Raw genomic sequence first — 22,263 nt, 5'->3', positions numbered from 1 at the left:
TCGGAGCCTCTGCCTGGGCTCAGCTGCTGCTCAGAGCCCCGAGTTTCCCCAAAGGAGGACGCCCAGCTCCTAACTGGCCTGGGAGAGAGCTGAAGAGGGTCTTGCAGGGAACTGGACGGTCAGTGGTGGGCCTGAAGTTCACGGGCCACCTGGCAGCCAGACCACTCCAAGTGTCCCCGGAGGGAGGCGTCTGCCCCACTTGGGAGCTTGCTAGTGACACAGTCTCTCTCCTATCATATCCAGGGACAGGCATTCATATTATAACTTTTCCCATCTTACAGGTCAAAAACAAAATCTCAAGGTTCAATGCTCAGGGCCCAAGGACGAGGAAGGGGCCAGGAGGCGACCCTCACCCAGCAGCTCTGACCCCAGCCCCTTTCAGCTCTGCCAGACTCAGGCTCTGTCTCCAACGTTTATTTTCTCCTGGGGGGGGGGGGGAGGTGGAGGTAGGAGGGGAACGAGGAACAATGACATTAGAACGCCCCATATTCCGGGTCAGTTTTGCCAGTATCATCAGACAGAGGAGGAGATCACTCTTGAGAGTAAAACCAGACAGTCTTCAGCAGAGACGCCGGGGCAATTCCAAACTCGGCAGCAAGTGCAGAGCCGAAAGCTCTGGCACAAACCGCCGTGAGGAGCGAGGGAGGAGGCTCAGCAGTTCAAGGCCAAACAGCCTGTAAGGTCTTCCCAGCCATTCCGAGACAGGCCACCCTTCTCGGGTGGGGGGATAATGCCCAAGAGGGAAATGGGGGGGGGGGGGGGGCTGTCGTACCTACGGCGGGCCATCCAGGTGTGGGTGTCTGGTCCTTACCTTGGGCAAGTGCTCCCTAGAGGGCTACCGCTGAGGGGCCGGTTAACAGAAAGTATGATAAAGATGTGTTAGCGCCATTGGGACAGTGGGTGACTGGAGATGAAGGTCGCCGAGGATGAATCCACAGCAGAGACGCGGCTGTGGGCGGACCACGTTGGCAAGCCGCTGGCATCGACCCGGCAGCCTGGACCCGAGGCGTCTTCCGTGCAGCGCTTTTCATCGGCAGTGTCCTCTGCGAGCTGGTTCTCTCAGACCCAGACTCTGGCTATTTCCTGAGGGATCGGTGGTGGGGGGAAGTTGCTTCCCGGAGAGGGGTGCACTTTGCCACTTGGTGCGGGGCATTCTTAGGCTGTGTTAACACAGGTCGTCCAAAGCCAGTCCCCCACCTCCCCACCGCCCCACCTTATCAAGGCTTTGGCGCGGCTGAGGAGGAAGGCTCCTCGGAGTGCGGGCTCCCGGGCAGGGAGCATGGGTAACTCTCCCGGCGGGGCCAGCGCTCGGCCCTGGCAGACCCCTGGCTTGGGTTCCAGCAGGCAGCAAGGAGGACAGACACCACCGCCACCGAACCAACCCAGTCCAGTCTCAACTGCAGCAACGGCCGCCCCGTCTGTTCAAAGAACATGAATGGAAAAGCACCGGGACTGCCCGTGGCCACTGCCAGCTCTACCTGATCTCCATCTGGTCTACGCGGTTCCCCTTACAGATTAAAAGGTGATTTCTCACTCATCTCAGGCCTCGGCTCCCTTGCCTGGAGAGATGGGCTTGTAAAGACAGCCGTGGGCTGGTCATTTCCCCGGTATTTGTTTGCAAGGCTGAGTTAAAATCAGTCGTGACGAGAACTTGGTGTTTGGCCCGTTTTTTTCAAGCTTATACTTGAGTGAAGACACAGGAAGAATCCCTTTATTTATGATTTTTTTTTTTTTAGAGAGAGAGAGAAACATCGATTTTGTTGTTCCACTTACTGGCGCATCCATTGGCTGCTTCTTGTACGTGCCCTGATGGGGATCGAACCTGCAACCTGGGCGTACTGAGATGGTGCTCTGACCAGCCGAGCTGCCCGGCCGGGGCAGAGCGTCCTTTCAGATGGAGAAGCCCCACTATACAGAAAACACACAGCCGTGCCACGTTTTTAGTCTTTAATTTTTTTAAGTAAAGAAATCCCATCGAATCAAAGATAACAAAATTACAGTTTTTGTTTGTAAATGATCTTTGTTTACCACCACACAAAATCAAAATAGGACCAAACTAATACAAGAACATAAAATGATCAAGGACATCATTGTTTAGTATAATTTCTTAATAAAGGTAAATATCCTCATATTTAGAAAAAGTTGCATTGCTAGTTGCAAATCTTAAACACCTCGGTGCTGGAGGATCCCGCGTTGCTCCCCATAATCCGGCAGCACGGAGGCTTTCAGAACACAGACTCAGAAACACATTACTTTCAGGGCAGCATTTTAAGTTTCAGAAAATGCAAACAAAACCGAAATCAGGAATGTGAAAGTGACGGTTCTCGGAAATCAGTCTGGAAGCAGATCTGCCAACAGAAGAACGTGGTTGAGGGGAGTCCAGCCAGGAAGGGGGAGACGCACGCCGGGTCCCCGCCCCCCTCGCCTCCCCCGGGTGTTGCTAAGGCAGCCGCAGCGGCAGGAGTCAGAAGCTCAGGTACAGTGACGGTCTTCCTGAGGCGGCGGGAGAGGCCCGGGTCACCTGCACTGCTGGGAGAGGTGACAGGGTTCTACATGGACGTGTGCTCTAGGGAAACCGAAGAGGCCAAATCGAACGCCAAAGGACACCTAACTCTACACCCACACGAACAGCCTGGGGCCCGCGGGCACCGGCGACACTCTAGGGGACGGTGGGCTGCTCAGCGTGGGTGGGCGGGGAGGAGGACGCCCACCGGGATGAAGGGTGTGTCTGCAGGTGCGATACGTGGACGGTCCCCAGCTTATGGCAATAGGAGGTTTCTTGGCTTGTGGGGACTGGGAGGGGGAAAAGGTATAGATTTCGTTACTGACAGAAGAAGAAGGCTTAATCCACCAGTGTTAATAAGAAGTAATGTCCTCTCACTCATTAGAGACACCCACCTACCTGCCAGGAAAAACAAACAGCTCAGAGAACACGGGGAGCGGGGTGCTAACTCTGCCAAAGGGCAGCTGGTGAGCCGGACTCCACGGCCTGCTCCCAAGGGTGCCGGCTGCAGCATCCGGGGGCAGCAGCGGGGGCGGCACAGGCGGGAGGAGCAGCTTTTGTTTGGGGAGCAGTCCGGTCTCGCGGCCAGCAGGGGCCGCTCCCCCTTCCCTCAGCCTCAGATAGTTTGGTGGAAGCAATCCGTCCCCACAAAGAGGGGTCACTCCCCTCTGCTAAGAGAATGGAGGTGGGAGCAGACTCCCTCCGTTGCCGGGCCTCTGTGGGCCCCAGACAGGCCGTTTCTCGTGGTTTCGGAAGCATCCGAGCCACCCAGAGCGGCTCTGAGCAGCAGAGTGAGGCCAAGAAGGAAGAAAGGCGTCAGGGACGTGGTGGTCGGTGGGTTCTGGGCCCCCCGGGTCACTGAGGGTGGGGGTGCCTGGCACGACAAGGAACAAACGGGCCACAGAGAATGGAGAAATTCCCTGGCTCTGCGCGTGGCTCCCCCCCGCCCCATGATCTCGGCAGAAGAACGGGAATCCCAACACCACGACACGGTGGCACCAGGAGATGTTTGAGTTAAGGCTTTCTGGACAGAGGAAGTGAGTCCTGATGTACTGTGAGCGGACGCTGCAGGGGGAGGCTTCTCGGTAATGCTCCTGTCCTGCCTAGGGGACGAACACCCGCGAGCTCCCTCAACTCGGCGTGATGTTTCTGGCCTTCAGCTGAGCTCCGAGCCAGAATCGACGCCACAGCAAAGGGAGCCTCTCACATCTCGGACACCTGCTGGCCCGGCCGGCACAAACGAGAACACGCACATGGTCTCCCTGGGGCTGGCAAAATGGTCTCCAGTCACACGGCGACAAAGAGTGCTCTCACTCAGATGCCAGGCGCACGCGCTCGGCCACCCACAGAGCCGGCGTCAGTGAAGACGGCGGCTGGGACATTTCTGCCACGGCAACTCTCGGGGCTCCGCCTGAGTCACACGGAAGGACGGGGTATCTGCCTGGTGGCAGTGGGCCCCCAAGCCGAAGACAGGGCAGGGGCAAGGTGGAGGGTCTTCGCCAGCGAGGCCTAACGCAGTGGCTCCCTCTCCAAGCCCCCTGGAGGTGAGCCGGGGGCCTGCACTCGCCCATTCCCACGAGCTGAGGAGGGCGAGGGGGAATGTCCAGGGACAGGATGTGCGAGCAGAGGGGGTGGTTTCAGACGGTCTAAGGTGACTGGGGCTCAGCGGGGAGGCGATCGCTCCCCCCACCCAGTGTGAGTGAGGGACAGTCTCCTGGACCCTGCTTCCCAAATGCCAAGCCGAGAGAGGTGCATTGCCACCAGGTAGTCTGTCCCGGGGGCCCCTGTCAGCGTGAAATGCCACCGAGAGCTTGCGAGATTACAGGGACTGCAAACAACCGCCTTCTCTGTTCCGCTCTGGAATCGCTGGCGCAAGCTCACAGCGGGAAGTTAAGAGGTTTTCTTCAAGGCTGTTAAACTCTCTTCTGCCATAAACGCGTCAAAGAGACCCAACACCATTTTCCAGAAAATCCGAATTTGACCCAGACCAGCTGCTTGTTGTCAGTGGCCTCAAAATTGTTTAGGGGGCAGGGAGGCCGACCGGGGTGAGCGTGGGTGCCTCCCTCCCTCCCGGTTTTCACTGTGTCGCTCCTGCGGCAGAGCAGTCTGTGCAACTTACAGCCTTAACCAGATTCTGAAAGGCAGCACTCCAACGCCCTCTGAAAATTCAGCCTGGTTTCAGCCCGAGCAGGGCCTTACTAACAGGAACAGCACTCACGTTACCACTGGGAATCCACAACTTCAGGGGAAAAGCAAAGGAAGGCTGGGGGCAGGCCAAGTGGCCCCGTGTAAACGCCCCTCCCTTGTTTACTTGGCAAGCGCGCCTGTCTGTTGGTGCCCTGCTCCTGTGCTCTCCCGCAGGGGCCCACGAGCGCTCTCCCGTGCGACAACAGCCGAGGTCCCATCCTCGTCTCCATGCCCGAGGGCCTGGGGCCCGAGCAGGGGGCTCCAGTGGCCTCTGTGTGAGCCAGACCGAAGAACTGAACGCCATTCAGGGGCACGCTGAAGGGGGTGCAGCTGGGACACGCCCCCCCAGTGCCTCGGGGCGAATGCCGGCTGTGTGGCAGCACGGGAGACGCCCCCACCCCTCCTCTCCTCCACGGGGCCACCCAGCCTGCTGTGCAGGGCAGGCCCCCAGGACTTCCGTTGTCCCGGAAGTGACAACAGGACTGTCCTCTCCCCTCCTGAATGGAGCTGGGACCTGGCCACTCCTTTCTCAGCACGGGTCCGAGGTGCAACCTGAGGCAAATGGAGAGGAGCCACCCGCTTCCTGGGACGGTCACGCAAACCCGTCAGTCACGGCTGCGTGCACCTAGTTTCAGGGGAAGTCGCAAGAGGCAGAGGGCGTCGTGGGGAAGAGGACTGTGAACCTTCTAGATTGCTGCTGTGATGGTCAGGCAGAGGAAAAGTGACAAGGGGGAAGCACTGGCGCCCACACCGAGGGTTAGATGGTCAAGTGCCACCGTGTGCCGAAACAACATGGAAAGGAACAAGCACTAAACAGTAACTACCTGGCGGACAGTCACAAGGGTGAGTCTGATGTGTGCGCTCGGGTAAGCCAACGCAAAGCCGAGGCCACAGCAGTCTCTGTCTTCGGAGAGAATGGCTGTTTTTCATGCGACCTGTTAAGATGACCTGGTGACTGTCAGCGAATGGTCTCTTCAGGCTACAGATGTACTGTCCTAGTCGCTTGGACCACCGCCCACGCTGTACCACCTGTGGCCACCAGGGGCAGCATCCAAGCCCCCAGGGGGCCCCCCTGCACCCCTTAAGCATCCACCCAGACCCACTGTTTCTATTCCTGCTTGTCCCAGAGCAAAGGAGATGAAGCTGGGAGAAATCTTAAAGTATGCAGGCAATTTTGCTCATAGTTCCAGACAGACGCTGCTGATTTCTCAAAGTGCAGGGTTTTAACACCCAAGCACCGCAGGACTGGAGAAGGAAGTACTCGAAAGCCTGTCACTCGAGAAGACACCCTCCGGAAAGACCCCTCCAACGGGTCACAGCAGGCTACTAAGATAAAGATCTGCTTTCAAACCCCACCCCCTTCAGCTGGAAAGACCTTTCCCCAAAACACGCAGGTCCAACTTTTGAATTGTTTGGTATCAAAAGCCAGAATTACAGAGACCCGGGTTAAGAAAATGAAAACACAAATGAGGGCGTGGTAAAACAAAAAGCCAAAACCTTCGAGGACAAAGACGGGAAAGGCGGAGATGACTCTGCAAGTTCGGACGGAGGGGAGTGCCCAGGCCCCCCGGAGGGAGGGACGTTCTCACAAACCTTCAAACCCCGGGAAAGTGCGTTTGTCATTGAACTTCAGGACAGGTAGCGATCTTGGCACGTTACCTGGTCCGGCCCCCCCCCCCCCTTTTACGGGGGGGGAAACTCGCGTCCAGAGGGACTGTCCCAGGGTCGTGCCGCCAGTGAGAAGCAGGGTCGGGGGCAGCCCACGAGCCTCACGCCCAGCCGGGCCCCACGCCGGCACCCACGGGGGGGCCACTGTGCAGGGCAGACCTCGCTCTCCCGGGGACTCCTGGGAGCTGGGCGACACCTCCTACTATGATTTTTAACACAGTTTCAAAACCGAAATGTTGCTAATTTAAAGGCCTTGCGGAGAAGTGTTGCCCAAATTTGCCTGGTGATGAGAGCCACCAGGGGCACTTGTCAAAAATTAAAATCCCCAGGCCCCCTCCCAGACCCACTGAATCAGCTTCTGCAGGGGAGGGGGCTGGGAGGCTGAATTTTTAATAAGTGTCCCAGGTCACCCTCGTCACCAGCAAAGTGCAGGGAAACCATCTTGGGAGACAGTGAGGGACGAGTGTGGCTTGTGACTCAGGGGACTTTGCTCTGCCACGGGAGGGGCCACAGCGTGGCCTCAGGGGCCCGGGGCCCCCCAAGGCGCCCGGGCCGAGCTGCGTCTGCAGCGCGGGCCGAGGCTGGTGAGCTCTTTTCCAGAGCTGCATAAGGGCACGTCCGACCACCACGAAACAACAGGCATCCTTCACCGTCCTCGGGGACAAGCCGCCTGGCTGGCAAAGCACAACGGCTGTTCCGACACACGTTTCGTAGGGAAACTAGGAGTAATTGGCTTGAAAGCAATCGTGATATGCCGAAACGGGACAGACGGGGAGAGGCCTGTCGCTCGTCACCACGGCTGACAATGCAATGGAGAAAACCAGTAACTAAGCACAAAAATAGCCTGGGCGCCCAGGGAGGGCCGCCCACCCCTCGACAGGTGTGCCCGGTGGCGCCCGCTGATGGTGCGAGGTCAGGTCCGGGTCACGGGGGGAGCGGGGCACCTGGAGCAGCCGGCGGGGGACGCGGGCTCCGGAGGAGGGCGGCTGGAGCGCCGGAGTCCGGGGGGCCTCACTCCAGGTCGGCCTCCACCTGCTCGGCGTCGGAGCACTGCAGCTTGCTCCGCTCCCACTGGCAGATGGCGTCGGCGTACTCCACCACCAGCTTATCCATCCACGTCAGGGGCTCGGGGAACAGCACGGAGCCCTCGAAGAAGCCCAGGTGGCCCCCGTGCAGAGGCAGCACAAACATGACGTTCTCCCGTTTCTCTGCGGGGGGAAGGCAGCCAGGTGAGTCACTGCACTCCGCGGGGCTCCGCGGCAGCGCGCCAGCTGGTCGGGGCGGCTCGGCCTTCCCCACCGGTGAGGGCCACCTGCAAGGGCGTGCGACCCCCCCTCTGCCCCGTTCACCAGCGTGGGAGGGAGGTGCGTGGGGCAGACAGGACACTGGGACCTGGCAGGCGTGGGAATAGCCGCCGGGCCTTGGGGCAGCACGGGCACCAGCCTGAGAGACCCTTGGAAGTCTAAGTGGTTCTCCCACACGGCTGCACATTCCAACCTGCGGGGCTTGTAAGGACCCCCACGCAGCACCCAGACCAGTCTCAGCAGGGCCTCTGCGGGGGTGGGGTCAGAGGGGTGCCTAGGCACTGATGCTGCTCAAGCTCCCCAGGGGACTCGATTTACTGCCAAGAGCTCCGCAGCTTGGTGCGGCCACCTTGGGACACCCCCGGGACAGCACCTTGAAATGCAGGCTCTGCTCTGGCAGGCAGAGCCTGGGGAAGGAGCAGAGGTTCTGCAATTCTGCGAGGCCCCCAGGCGACGCTGGTGCTGCCTGGGGGGTGCTGAGGGGGTGCTGAGGGGGAGCCGAGGGGGGGCGCACTGCCCCGAGTTTATACTGTTATTCACGGGAGAACCAGGGGACCTCAATGGAGCCCGTGGCTTTTCACGACAGACATTTATCTTTTAAGGCCGAGACATAAAGCTGCTGGTGGTGCTAAAAGGCGCCCACACTCCTGCGGCCGCCCTGAGAGCGACTCCGTGAGTGACTGACGGGGTGCCAGACTGCACGGGTGAGGCTGGTCGCGAGTGCGGCAAAGGCCACCCGAGTGGGCAGCCGGCACAGAATGGGAGCAGCTGCGGTCCCGGGGGAAGGGCCGACGGGGCCCTTGCTAGCTGCTCCGGGCCCTCGCGGTGGCGCTTCCTGGCTCACCCGTGGGTCCAGGGCTCTCTTCTCGCCCGACCCCTCTCCCTCTTCTCCTCCCAGTCGCCACCGCACATGTTTCTGTGTGATGGAGGGGGCTATGGCTGGAGGCGGGGCTACGGCTGGAGGCGGCGGGCGTGGGGGGGGGGGGGAAGTACACGCTTCGGCCTGCCTTGTCGGCCGCCCATGCGCAGCTGCGTGGGCGGCGTCTGTGCGGGGAGCCCAGGCGTGGCTGGTGGGGGTGACAGGAGAGCGCCCCGCTCCCACCCCACGCGCAGCGTGTGCCCGGCGGTGGGCGCCAGAGCTCTCTGGCAGCCAGCCCGGCGCGGGTCCTCCGTCTGCTGCATCGTCTACTCCTCCTCCAGCTCGGGGCCGCGAGAGAACCACGAGCATCCCTCTGCCGCCCGGGGAACGCGGGGTACTCGGAGGAAATGTCACAGAGGACGTGGAGGGAGTGGGGGAGGTCCCGGGAACCCCCCCTCAGGTTTCCTGCTGCCACCCTCTGTCTAGTCTCCCCTTCGGCTCCCGTCCGGCGTGGCCGAGGCTGGGCGAGGCTGGGCTGGCTGGACACGCAGTGCCACTCCCGTGAGCCACAGGCAGCTTGCTCCGTTGCTTATATTTTTACCCTCAAAGCAGATGGAGAGGCTGTCACGAGGCAGCACAACTGGCTTCTTTCTTTCCTTTTTTTTTTGCTCTTCAGGTCAAGTCTTAAGTGTAACTATCTCTTTAAGTTAAACTCTCCGACTTAAGGGAACTAGACCCCTGAGACAAGAATTTCACAAGCACCGGGGGACTGGCTGTGCCCCTGTCTAGGGCTACGGATGACGGGCCTGCCCCCTGCACCAGGACGGGGCGTGAGAAGGCCCTGCCCAGCCCCCACCGCAGCCCCAGGGCTCCCAGGCCAGGCTGAGTGAAAGCACAGCGGGGAGGGGACAGCGCGGGGACAGTGACAGAGTAACTGCGGCCGTCTGCTGAGAGGCTGAGGGGGCGGCAGGGGCAGACACTCACCGGAGAGAGACTTTGGAATGGTCAGCAGACTCTCGTGCACCAGCGGGTCGTCAGCTGCGTTCACCAGCATGAGAGGCACATAAATCTGGGCCAAGAACACACAGAGAATTAAGTGACCGCTTCTGTTTTGCAGACCCCGTAGAGTCAAGGCTGAAGTGCATGACCAGATGTGTGTCTGTGGCAGAGGGAAGGGGGCCACCACGAGGCACGCTGACCGGGGGGACTGAGGACAGCCTGGGTCCCCGGCAGTGACAGCCCTGCCAGTTACTGCTGCGGCCCCAGCCCTGGCAGGCGTGTGCCGGTGGGGGCACGCCGACACTCCCGGACAGCCTGGCCAGGGAGGGTCAGACCATCCCGTGCTCTGCTGGGGTCTCTGGCCTTGGCTCTGGACAGCTCCACGGTGCTGGGACGGTGTCAGCGAGGGCCCCAGAGCCCGGGTGCGGATGCTGACCGGGGACAGGTGGACGACATGGCCGGTGGCCGAGCTGCAGCCCTCGAGCACCTGTGTCAGCTGGGCATGTGGGCCCGGCCGGCAGGCGGGCACGGGCGGGGGTAAAGGGGAAGCCCCGTGTTTGAGTAAAACGAGCGACTGTACAGAGAGAACGGGACAGGCCAGCTGGTGGGGGCTCAGGCAAAGAATACACGGAGGTTATGCTGGCCACAAACGGACTCTGGTGTCCATGAAGCTCATCACAGCTGCCAGAAACCGCACTGGTGCACAGCAGTCCCCTCGCCAACACACGTGCCCCTCCTCAGTGGGGACACGAACGTGCCTATTCTACTGCGATCGCCCGATCACGGCTGGACTCTTGAATTCGGTCCGAGTTAGTAAATAGGGCCCAGTTAGTGGGGAAAAAAAAAGGCACTTACTAGCACTAATGAAGTACACCGTGGCCAAAAAAAGGGCCCAGGACTAGGAGGAATCGACGGACTGCCTGCGAGGAACCACGGCAGGGCCAGGCAGGGGCCCATTGCCACGGGGCGACTCGGGGACAACGGGCGCTGGAAGGGCTGCTGTGCAGACACAGGAGCAGCCTGGTCCTGCACCGCGCTAAGGGCTGGGCGGCTCTGGGATCTGCACACGGAGGCCCGGAGGGCCAGGGCTGGGTTCCGTGATAAACCCAGGGGAACGGCCGGAGCGCTGTGAGCCAGACCCCGGCTGGGCCCCCGACGGGGAGGTCCGGGAGGGGTGCTCGGGACCAGCGTGTGAGGCCGAGGCCCTGCCGGCCGGGCTGCCACTCACCCTGTGCAGGTACCGCATGCAGCTCTCTTCTTCGTAGTACTCCTTCAGGGACCGGTAGCCATGGAACTTCCTGGGCGCCCGAAAAGGAGAGGGACAAAGCGATATTGGTCATGAGACGGGAGCGCTGAGTGCGTCTGGTTCCGCTCCAGTCCCTATGCTGACTGGTCGCGTCGGCGGGCTGCACGCAGGCACCAGAGTTAGGGTTGAGAGCACCGGCCTCGGCATGGGGTTCGAATCCTGACACTGCCACCTACTGGCTTGTGTGGCCTTTGTTAGGCAAGGGGTCTCCAGAGCTTCTCGTCCGTAAAATGAAGCGAAGGACAGGGCTTTCCTTAAGGTGCTGTGAGATTTACGATGTCGAAGTGCGTCCTAGTGTGGCCACCCCCCCAGAGCAATCACTCACTAAGTGTTACCTATAGTTAATTATTGGCAGATGTGACGTCTTTCAAGACAGTATAAAGTCAGATATCTCTACACACACTAAGGAATCAAGTTCAAAGGCATTTACTAGAACTTTCTTTACAAAAGAAAGTTCCTGGCACAGTGATCCCGACCACTGTGACTGAAGATAAGTAGGAGAAACGAGGGGCTCAGGTCAGTCACTCTGTCCAGCTGAGGGGCAGTGGTCAGAGAGAAATGACAGTGGACGGAAACTTCACTGAGCCCTGCCTGAGCTCCGAGCAGCCTGGAGCTCTGACACCAGCAGGCCGAGTCCACCCCTGGCCAGAGGCTCTCTGAAAACCTCTTTTCTTTCTGACACGGATTAGGGCCTCTGGCCTTTCTATTCTGACTGGGGTCTTCAACAAGAGACCCCCCTCCCTGAAGCTGTGGGTCTCTTCCAGCACCAGGATGCGGACGCCTCTCCGCCTGGGAAGGGCCCAGAGAGCCAGAGCGAGACAGACTATCAGCCCCGCTCTGTTGGGGGGGGGGGGGCACGTGCCGAGATCCCTGTGCACACAGTGGGGAGGGGGCTGTGGACCGCCAGCCCCAGCTCAGGCTCAGTCCTGCCACGCAGGGACGCAGAACGAGGGGGCAGATCCGCTTCCCATTTTCCAACAGAAACTGGGAACCCCACTGTCTGTGGTTTTTGAACACCGGACACGTGTCCAGAGGGGGAGAGCCAGGGACACGGAAGGGGGCAGAGGGAACCCCTCGCCGGGCGGCCCCCCGCGTGGCCTCGTACCTCATCACGTTGTCGTCGATCTGCATCAGGGACGTGGCTGTGTATAGGCGGCTCAGGTCTGAGTCCTCCAGGCTCCGCGGCTTCTTCACGTGGTCTCCGAAGAGGGCTTGCCTGGACCGAGACACAGACGCAAACGGAGAACAAACGCAGGTGAGAAACCACACAAATCATCACACGGCACACCCGGAACACCTTTCCGTTTTGTGTGTCAGTGGTGCCTCGGCACAGCTGGAAAACAAATTTTCATTAAAGAAATTCTAACGCAGACAATAAGCGCAGCCGAGCCTGCTTCCGGCCCAGGGGCCAGCCGGGGGCAGTGTGACCAGGGGTGCGAGGAACGGATGCCCTCGGACCTCGGAACGTCTCCAAGGGAGAGCTGGCACTGCTGACTCGTAAGTAGCTGCAGAAGGAGGATGTCAAGGCCCAGTTTTCCTTCTCAGGGGCAGCTGCACAAACTGGACAAGCAGAGATGACGGGAAGGGCTCTCTCCCCAGGCCCAGAGGCCAGAGGGTGCGGGGGCTGGACAGGCAGGAGGATGGGCAGACGGTACTGATGATAATCGTGATGGGTCACTGCTAAGATCTGCTGAGAGCCATTGCATGCCAGGCCCCCACTCTGAGCGCTGGTCGGGGGCTGGCCCAGCGAGGATTCTGAGCAGGGGAGGGGCAGGGGGCCCAGGGCGGTCTGAGGACACCACGCTCTGCACCAGGAGCTGGACTCTGGTCACACCGCTGCCCAGGCAGAGCCCCAGGACCCCCAGACAGCACAGCACAGTGAGGAGAAGGTCCCCAAACAAGCACCAGCCACCTCAGGACACTGAGTTTGGGGAAGGATGGTGTCGAAGCGTTTTCTCCTCTTGGGTTTGACTGGGACCGACAAAAGGCAAAAGCGATCTGGTGAATTTGGGGGCTCGCTTCTTTTTAAAAAAAAATTGTGTATGTTGATTTTCAGAGAAAGAGAGAGAGGGAAATTGATTTGTTGTCCACTTCTTGAAGCATTCATTGGTGGATTCTTGTATGTGCCCTGACCGGGGATTGAACCCACAACCTTGGCCTATGGGGACGACGCTCGAGCCAACTGAGTGACTCAGCCAGGGCTGGGGACAGACTTGCTCCTAAGTCACAAAGCAGTCGGCAGAGCACCTGCACCACCCCTGCCCCTGCATTTCCCCTGAGAAACCAGCGCCCTGGCTCCCAGCGGCTCCAAACTCAGCCACGAAAGGGCAGCCCGTCTCCCGAGAGGGTGGAAGGCGACGCACCTGTGGGAGAGGATGATCTTCTTCATGTTGTCGGCCATGAGGAAGTTGTAGAAGCGCCGGCAGTGGTCCCACTGCATGAAGGTCTCCTGGGCCCTGGAAGGAGCACAGGAGAGTGAGGGGCTGGCCGCCTCCTGCGGAGGGCCCCGTGGAGCAGTGGGGGGCGGCGGCGGCGTTTGTGACAGACGTGCTTGCGGGGAGAGCGCGGGCGCCCTCCGGGGGGACGGGGCCCAACGGCACTCACACTATCTGCACAGAAACCTTTGGAGACGCCAGAACAGTGCTGCTGGACCCGAGACCCCAGGGAGACCCCTCTGCAGGGACACAGGCGCTGCCAGGGACACTCCCAACACCCGCTCCCAGTGCCTTGGCCTCCTCGCAGTCACGGAACCTGCCGGTTCCAAAGTCCGCTCCGACTGAACCCTTTATTTGGCTTCCTACCGTGCAGACACGATTTTCTGGCTGAATACCTGGAGTGCGTAAGGTGTGGGTGGCTGTGGGGAGGTTCAGTGCGGGGAGAGACCCAAAGAAACTTTATTTGCTGTTTGGTGTAAGCCCTGGCGCAGCCGCCGTGGTGGGACTGAATTAGAGCGGGAACTTGAACTATAGCCCATCTGATGTGACTAGACACTTCTCTCCAAGACTCAGTTTCCGCATCTATCATGTCTGAGGGTTGCTCCAGAGAATCTGTTTCCACACCCCAACTGCTCCAGGGCCGAGGTACCCAGACAGTTCCCTGGCGGAGGCCCCCGGGGGACCTCGGTGGTGTCTTCGTTGCTCCTGCTGATGGTGGGTGGGATTCTGCAGGCAGGGAATTCTGCAGGCCGGGGTGCCCGGCCAACTAGTGGGGTTAAGACTGAGTCTGCTTTCTGGCCTCAGCCTTAATAACAGTTTCAAATGGCGAACTAAACCGGAGGGCTGGCCTGAGTCTGACCACACACGCGACCAGGGCCGGCAGGCAGCTGTCGGTGCTGAGGGAACGTGTCCCGTCAGCGGTACCTCACGGCGCCAGGGCAGCGACGCCCCGCCTTCGCGGCGCAGCATGCCGCCAACGTGAGCCTGTCTGGGGGCAGCAGCCAGCCCTTGCCGACGACGGCAAGTGATGCGGTGCTGGCGTCTGGGCCGTGGACTGGCTCTGGCTCGGGGGAGACGCTGCCGGGAGAAGCCAGAGGTGGGGGAGGGAGGATGGGCGAGCGGCGCTGTGGACTCAACCGGGAGAGATTCGCCGGAAGCCAGACCCCGTGCCTGGCCCCGGCGGGAGCAGGCGAGTCCTCCCGGCCCCACCTCGGCGTGCGGGAAGCGGGGCTGCCAAGGGCCGCATCGCCCTCAAGCCTCGGCGGGACAGAAGGGCTTCGCTGGTATGAAGCAAGGCACTGCCTGCCCTTCGGCGAGCGGTCCTCGTGCAAGTGTTGGGGGGACCGGGGACCGGGCAGCAGCCGCACAGACAGGGCGGGGGCGGCTCCCGGACCTGCACAGGACCTTAGCACGGCTTTGGGCTCTGTGCTGCGAGGACAAAGCTGCCTGCCTGCCTGCCTCCTCCTGGCAAGACGCTCAGGTGACTCTTACGTGATCCTGAGCACGAAGATCTTTGCGGCCTCAAGGAGGGGTGGTGTGGACCACGTCTGCAGAATGCATGGCATCTCACAGGTGGTAGTTCCCTATCTCCTTTTTAAAACATCTGTTTAAAAAAACTTAAAGTATAGGTGACATACACTATCACGCTAATTTCAGGCCTACAGCAGTTGTTCGGCATTTATATACCTGGCCGAGTGACTGCTGCCGTGGGTCTAGTCCAGCGAGCGTGACCCCTCTGCCGCACGACACACCCTCGTGACTTCCGCGCTCTGTGCCTGCGAGGCCGGGCCTGCCATCCCCCACCTCTCCTGCTCACTGCCCGCTCTCCTCCCCTCGAGCAGACGCCGATTCGGTCCGTGTCCTCAGCCTCTCCAGCACCTCAGTCTGTCCAAAGGGTGGACCGTGTGCTCTTGCCAACAGCAGATGGCGCTACGGCAGCAAAAGGAAATGAGGCTGCTCCTTGTCGCTTAAGTCTGCTCAACGAAAACAAACGCCCTACATCCTCCTGCTTATCAACCCCGGTGCTCTCTGCACACGAAGCCAACGTTCACAGTGATTTCACAGCACCTGGTCTGGGGAGCGACTCCGGAGGTTCCAATGTTACAGATGGCTGAAGGCTTGCGGAAGGCTGGCCTGCAAATTGGGTCAGGGCGGGCCAAGTCCCCAGGCCGGGCCCTCCGCTCTCCTCTCTGTCACCCCAGGGGCCGGGCAGGAGGGGACTCGGGTTAACTCTGGGCACACGATGACAGTGCATGATGACAGTGCACCGGCAGCTGCACAGTTCTGGTCGAGCCAGGACAAAGGGGCACACCCCTTCAGCGGGCCCTCTGGAGAGCCAAGGGGAGCGAGGGGAGGGTCGCCAACAGGAGGACAAGGGAGCGAGCCTAGTCCCGCCACGCTAGCGCTGGAGAGACCTCGGTGAGACCAGTGACGGCTAAACACAACCAAATACCAGGAATCCCTGTGAAATGTGTCCAGCACGGACTCCTGGCCACACAGCCCAGATTCCTGAACCAGAGTCTCCAGGGCTGGGGCCCACGGAGGTGAATCTACTTCTAACCTGATCCCCCACGTAAACCTTAATGGGGTGAGACGGTCAATCGCTAGTTCACCAGGCGGGTCTCTGGGATCCACGGATGGAACTGCTGCTCGCTTCTCAGTGAACAGGGACGACGACAGTAACAGTTCCTGCCTCCCTCTCTCATCTGTCAGACCCACTAGCAACACCGAAGACACCACAGCGCAGGGCGAGCACGGGAGAAAACAGGAGTGCACGTGAAGGGTTTGGAGAGACGCGTGTGTGGGGAGAGAGCTCTGGGACAGCTCCGATCTCAAGGGCGACGCGGAGCAGGCTGCATCCTGTGACTCATCCTGGGGGGGTTGGTTGGCAGGAGACCAAGGGGCAAAATAAACCTTTACCCAGGAGGTCATCTCCCTGGTGGTGAGGGCTGGGACGCCCAAGAGGGGTGGGTGCTTGAAAGTGAGGGCAGAGATTAAATGACTTCCACAGACCCTTCCCACGCCCTCTGAGACTCAGCTTTTCCGGAGGCACGGGGAGTCTGGGGCATGAAGCCCACTGACAGACTCTGGTTTGCCCGAGGTCTCCTGTGTTCCTGCGTGGACCCACGGTTGGACAGAAGTCCTGGACCGCACGCAGGTTAAGTCTTCCACAAAGACTCCGCAGGGAAATGGCAGCTCTAAGGGAGCTTTGGTTTACTCAACTACAGACCTGATCCCAAAATACAGCTGCATGTCGCAGGCCTGGGGGTCGGACAGGACAACCTCACATACGATGTGGAAGCAAATGACCCAGGAACTTGTGCCTGGTCTCTGCCACAGCACCCCCCGTGGTCTCACGGAGCAGCCCCTGGCGGGTCCCCTGGGGCACCTCCTCACACAGCGCGAATGGAAAGGCCCGTGGAAGAAGGCAGCGGGGGCGGGGGCGGGGCTCGCTCACCGCAGCGCGCTGTAGCCCTGGCACACGCTGACGCAGCACAGCACGTTTTCTTGGTTCGCTTGAGTCTCCCCCAGGTATTTGCACACGATGTTCCCGCCCAGGCTGAAGCCCACGACGACCAGCTGGGTCAGGGGGTACGTCTTCTTGATGTAGGCCACCATGGCTCCGAACTCCCAGGTGCAACCTGCGGGCGGAAAGGGAGGGGCACGCAGTCACGTCAGGTGCGGCCAAGACGGGAGACAGCGTGAGCTGGAAGGTCACGGCACGGACGCCAAGATAGTGGCAGAAATGTGTGTGCGTGCCACCTGGAGAGAAGTTCCCAGGTGCCCCCAGGACAAGAGGGAACATGGCGTCAGTAGTGCCCATGAAGCAAGGCCCTGGGTAGCGAACACACGTGTAACATGTGCAAAGGGGGAGGTGAGAAATCTGGATGCTCCGCGCGTGCACGGGCACACGTGCTCGCCTGCAGACGCACACAATGGCGAGACCAAAACCCTTTGGACCTACAGCTTCTTAGCCTGCATGAGAGGGTAGGATGCTGTGCCCGTGTGTGTCATGGTTCCCGCTGTTAGGAAAGGTACCAGGTGCACGTCACGTGCAGGGTCTTCTCGTGGGGGAGGGAAGGGAGACAGGCTTCAGTCCAGAGGGACGGCGGGGTGCTCTGCAGGACTGGGAGAGGTTCTCGGTGACGCAAGGACAGGGTGCCGAGGGAGGCAGGCCCGTTCAGAAACACACGGGGGAGACCTGTGGACGGAGAGGGTGTGTGGGCCTCGCTTGCCCTGGAGGGATGATCTCAACAGGAGCCCCCTTGGGAAGCTGGCGAAGTCAGGCTATGTCTCAGCAGCTCTGCTAAGAGAAGCAGCTGGTGGCCATGCATGGAGAAGGGAATTCATCACGTCCTTCTGAGGCCCAGCCCCAGACTCAACCTGAGATAAAACCCAACAGGGGAAGTTAGGGGCTGTGGCAAGAAACATGTGTGAGTTAGACCAGCATAAAGAGAGTTTGGATGTTGTGCCTGTTCTTAAAAACACAGATCTCTTGCCCTGGCTGGTGTAGCTCAGTGGATTGACCATGGGCTGCGAACCAAAGTGTCGCAGGTTCGATTCCCAGTCAGGGCACATGCCTGGGTTGCAGGCCATGACCCCCAGCAACCGCACATTGATGTTTCTCTCTCTCTCCCTCCCTCCCTTCCTTCTCTAAAAATAAATAAATAAAATCTTTAAAAAACAACAACAACAAAAAAAACACACAAAAACAACACAGATCTCTGGTCCAGAAATGGCACTTTCGGGGACTTTATACCGCAGATGTGTGCAGAGATGTGCACGCGTGCGCACGCGTGTCCACTGCAGCCCTGTCTGGAGCAGCACAGGACCGGCAAGGACCCAAGTTTCCCTCCGCGGAGGACTGGTTAAGTTGCCGTGAAAGAGAATGGCACCGAGTCTGACCGGCTGACGCGGAGTGAGGCCGAGCCGCCTTACTGAGGGACGAAAACAAGGGGCGGGGGAGGGCCGGCGCCGTCCCAGGTGGGCACCGGGTTCAAGGGGATTGGAGGGGCACGCATATCCGACCGAGTCATCGCTACCAACTGCAGCAGACACTGCCTTTCTGGGGAGGAGGCCTGGGGGACCAGGGTGGGACGGGGACGCAGTTTTACTCCTTGTATTTGGGCGTCGCACTGTTGGAGCGTTTTCACTGCGTGTGTAACACTGGTTTTTCAGTAAAAAGTCCAGCCAGCTAAAACATCTAGCGAAAATAAAGAAAAAGAGTTTGAAAGAGGTGTAAGCCCCCGGACCAGTCTCACCCGTGCTGAAGGCCCCCCCCCCCCCCGCCTCCCTCGTGGACGCAGGGGTCTGTGCAGCTCGGGGTGGACGTGCTGCTCGCCTGCTTCAGCAGTGGCGCCAAGGGACTCGCTTCAAGGTCAAGTGAACTCTTTAATTGTTCTCCACTCCCTTGGGGTGCTCCCTAATTTTGTTCCTCCTTGGACAGTTATTTATTTTCTTTCTGTTTTGTCCTAACATTGAATGAGCCTCTATTACATTTCCAGCTCTGTCCAGCGAGATGCTCTTGGCCCTGGTCACCACCGTGCCCCAGGGGCCCTGCACTCAGTGGGCACTCCGTCGGCAGCACCCCGATGTGTGGCCAGAGACACTGCCCAGGTCCCAGGCTGTTCTGGGGCCGGCACACAGTGGGGGAGGCCGACTGAACAGATAACGGACTCGCCCAACCCCACAAAGTGAGCGAGCGGAAGCACCACGGGCCTTCAGGCCCGCGTCAGACCCCACACGCCTAAGTCCTTCACCTAGTTTCCTGAGTTTGTAAGTAAGCATTGTTACCGCAGGGGTCTGCATTTTAGTAAAAGTCTTATTTCCTCACCACCTGATTCCTTTTACATACACCTACCGTTCCTGACCTGTGAGGCTAACTACTGGAGACCCGGGGCAGATGCCACAGCAGCGGGTACAAGCTCGGGTCTGCTGAGGAGCAATCATGGCTAGTTGTGCTGGCACTTCGGGGCCTCGACCTTTAAACCCAGACGCGTCCGAGAGGGACGGAAGGCCGGCCCTGCCCGATGACAGACGAGCTGCTGGGTGCTGGTGAGGAGCAGCCGTCTCTCCCCGGCGAGGGACAGCCTTCTGGCAAGAGTGGGGTCCTCCCGGGATCTCCCCCTGATGTGGGTCACCTGACGGCCCCAGTGTACGGCCCCAGTGTGGGGGAGCCCCTCCCCGGGCTGTTTTACTAAGAGCTATAGCAACCTGTGTTTTAATGCTAGGAGGGTTTTGATGAGGTGCTGTGTATTTAATCCTTGTGGGATTAGCACCAGTAACAAGATTTACGTTTCTAATCTTGCTGCAACTTTTTAAAGCCGAGATGAAATATGAGACACCAGCCCGGCTTTGGAGAGGTGACGAGGGGCCGTCCTGGAAAGGCCGCCCGCTGAGCACAGGAAGCCCGTTTCTCTCCAGCTCCCGCCCTCAGCCAGGGCAGAGCTAAGCTGCCCGAAGGCCACTGCTCCAAATGTCACCACCGTGACTCAGTGGGCGCCGATGCAAAACCGGAGACTCGGTGTTCCCGGTGGCTGCAGACCCTGAGTCATCGCTGCGCCCCCACACCGGCCTGGGCGGGGCACGAGGCGGGTGTGCGCCCGTGGCCGGGGGCGGGAGGGCGGTCTGGGTCACTCGGCGTGAGAGCACATGCAGACTGTGGCTGCACGGGGGGGGGGGGGGGGGGGGCTTCAAAGGGGGACTAAGGGAAAACGGGGTCGTCAGCGCGGGCCTAGTCCCATGTGACTGGTGGCTGTCTAAGGAGAGGCGATTAGGACACAGGCACAGAGAGGCCGACAGGGACGCGCAGCGGGACGGCCGTCCGAGACAACACGGGACGACGGCCGTCCACGAGCCCCAGAGAGAAGCCTCGGAAGAAACCCAACCTGCCGACACCCCGAACGTGGGCGGCAGGGAGAAAATAAGCTGCTGCGTTCCCAGCCACCCAGACTCCAGCACCTGGCTGCGGTGGTCCCAGCCCACTGACCATCTCCCGAGGGCCTGCGTGTCCTCACGCCCCTCGCTACAACAGCTGACACAGCTGCGGGTGAAACCATGGGCTGCCTGGGACCTGCTCCAACCACCTTTGAAACAGGGGCGTGGGAAGGGGCCAGTGGGGAGCCGAGATGAGACTGGCATCAGCTGAGCAATTGCTGAGGTTGAGCGGTGGGCCCCTAGGGGTCTCCCTGGGTTCACTTTAGTATTCTCTCTCTTTTGTTTATTTTAAACACTTCTATAGCAAAAAGTTAAAAAACAAACCCTGGAGAGGAAACAGGGATGTATAGACCTGTAAGCATCTACGGCCCTCAACCCGCGGGTACCCCAGGGCCCCGGGCACAGCCGCTGACCTGCACCGGGAGACCGGGAGTCCTTTACGGCGGAAGTGAAGGCAGACTTGAAGGAAAACAGCACGTTACTGCACAAGAGAAGTGAGTACTATAAAACTGAACTTTTCCAAGTTAATGTAAACATTATAATCCTAATAAATATTGTGGTGTGCTGTGCTCGAGTTCACCAAAACCGACCTTTCCCCCCTGGGGTGACCGCCGCTCCCCACCCTGTGAAATCAGGCCTGGCTCATGGATGGTGAGCGGTGTGGCCCCTATCATTCCCAGGCAGAAGCCTAAAGCTCCTTTCAGCTCTCTGGGAGGGGACCGAGCTCCAACTGGTGGCTGTGCCATCAGCCCGGGTCCTTGTGTGAGGACAGTGATGACGGAGACACGGGAACCCCAAGCCAGTGTGGGATGGGTGTGTACTGGGAGGAGGAAATCAATCTTTGTTTCCAAAGCACTGAGAGTGGGCGCCGGGCGTGTCTCCAGCATAATCCAGTCCATCTTGACTGATACAGAAATTCAACACAGAGTTTGACAAACCCATTCTCAAGTTCAACCGGGAGGAAAAAAGGCAGGAAGACAAAAGCACGCTCTGAAGAAGCAACGGGTCAGGGTGATGCTACCGGGTATTAAGCCGCATCACAAAGCACAACAGTAACTGAAAGTTCATAATGGCATTCGGTGTAGAAACAGAAGTCCACCTCCCCCTGTGAGCTTCAGGCTCCGCCCCCGTGAGAGGGGCGGTCACAGGGCCCACCCGTGTGCCCCACCAGCCCTCGCGGCCGGGCGCACGGCCGACAGTGAGGAAAGGACGGCAGAAGTCACAGTGCACGTGCGGTGGGCACAGATGCAGGGGGACGCCCCCGGCCACGCCCCCTGCTTACCGTAGGTGAACATGCGTGGCGAGGTCAGTTCGATGTTGGGCAGGGCGCCCAGGTGGTTGAGCACGGCGCACCGGTAGCCGTTTTTCTGGGCATAGTCGACAAAGGTTCGGATGTACTGCTTCTCGCTGTGGTTGGCGATGCCGGGGCAGATGACCATGGTGACGTCATCTGCAGGGCGGAGAGAGAGATCCGGGCCGGGTCCCGCAGGCAGCGACACAACGAGCGGGCACCCCACCCGGCCCTGGCTTAGGAAACAGGAGGGCGGAGCTTAACACACACCTCCCCCCTGGTTCTCTGGGGAAGAGCCTCCTTTCCCGTTTTCAACTTTCCACCCCCGTCCTGGCGGGAAGAGCAGTCCGGTTAAATTAGGTTTTGTGCTTTCGTGGTGGTATGAGTATTAGAAACAAGAAAAAACATGTAACTGGAAATGGCAGAGGAATAAATATTTGAAAGATCAGCTAAAAGACGTATAAACACAGTGTGAACTCCTGACCTATCCCTTATTCACTCCTTCTGTGACGGTCTGTTGGGAACCTGCCGTGCCGGCCCCTGGGGAGCCTCACGCTCCAGCAGGTGGACAATAAGAGCCGCGCGGTAAGTTCAAGTGTGGCGGGCGCCCTCAGGAACTGAAGCGGGAAGCCGTGACGGATTTCCTGGGGAGGAGATGCGAGGCAGGGGAGGCAGGGGAGGCAGGGGCGGCGGGGGCCGCGCCTCTGAGGAGGTGGCATCGGAGCTGAGGCCTGAATGAGGAGGTGGCAGCCCCGTGCGAGTCAGGGACAAGCAT

The 22,263-nt window shown here is 59.9% G+C and overlaps 1 protein-coding gene across 2 annotated transcripts in view; it reads right to left on the bottom strand.

The window, feature by feature from the left end:
* Window positions 1-1,933: 1,933 nt before the first annotated feature.
* The window catches only part of ABHD2 (abhydrolase domain containing 2, acylglycerol lipase), a 60,536-nt gene continuing 40,206 nt past the window's right edge, over window positions 1,934-22,263 (bottom strand). Inside the window, exons 5-11 of one of the 2 annotated variants that reach the window (XM_028502424.2) lie at window positions 21,480-21,647; window positions 16,719-16,902; window positions 13,190-13,282; window positions 11,932-12,042; window positions 10,749-10,818; window positions 9,506-9,590; window positions 1,934-7,566 (exon numbers count right to left, since the gene is read on the bottom strand). In XM_028502424.2, coding sequence (XP_028358225.1) covers window positions 7,370-7,566; window positions 9,506-9,590; window positions 10,749-10,818; window positions 11,932-12,042; window positions 13,190-13,282; window positions 16,719-16,902; window positions 21,480-21,647 — 908 coding nt within the window. In that variant the 3' untranslated portion in view covers window positions 1,934-7,369. The remainder of the gene's footprint in view (window positions 7,567-9,505; window positions 9,591-10,748; window positions 10,819-11,931; window positions 12,043-13,189; window positions 13,283-16,718; window positions 16,903-21,479; window positions 21,648-22,263) is intronic. The other variant, XM_036013160.1, reaches the window with a different exon arrangement.

Source organism: Phyllostomus discolor, chromosome 12 (genome assembly GCF_004126475.2).
Source record: "Phyllostomus discolor isolate MPI-MPIP mPhyDis1 chromosome 12, mPhyDis1.pri.v3, whole genome shotgun sequence".
Classification (NCBI taxonomy): Eukaryota; Metazoa; Chordata; class Mammalia; order Chiroptera; family Phyllostomidae; genus Phyllostomus; species Phyllostomus discolor.
This window is presented reverse-complemented; position numbering and strand designations above follow the sequence as displayed.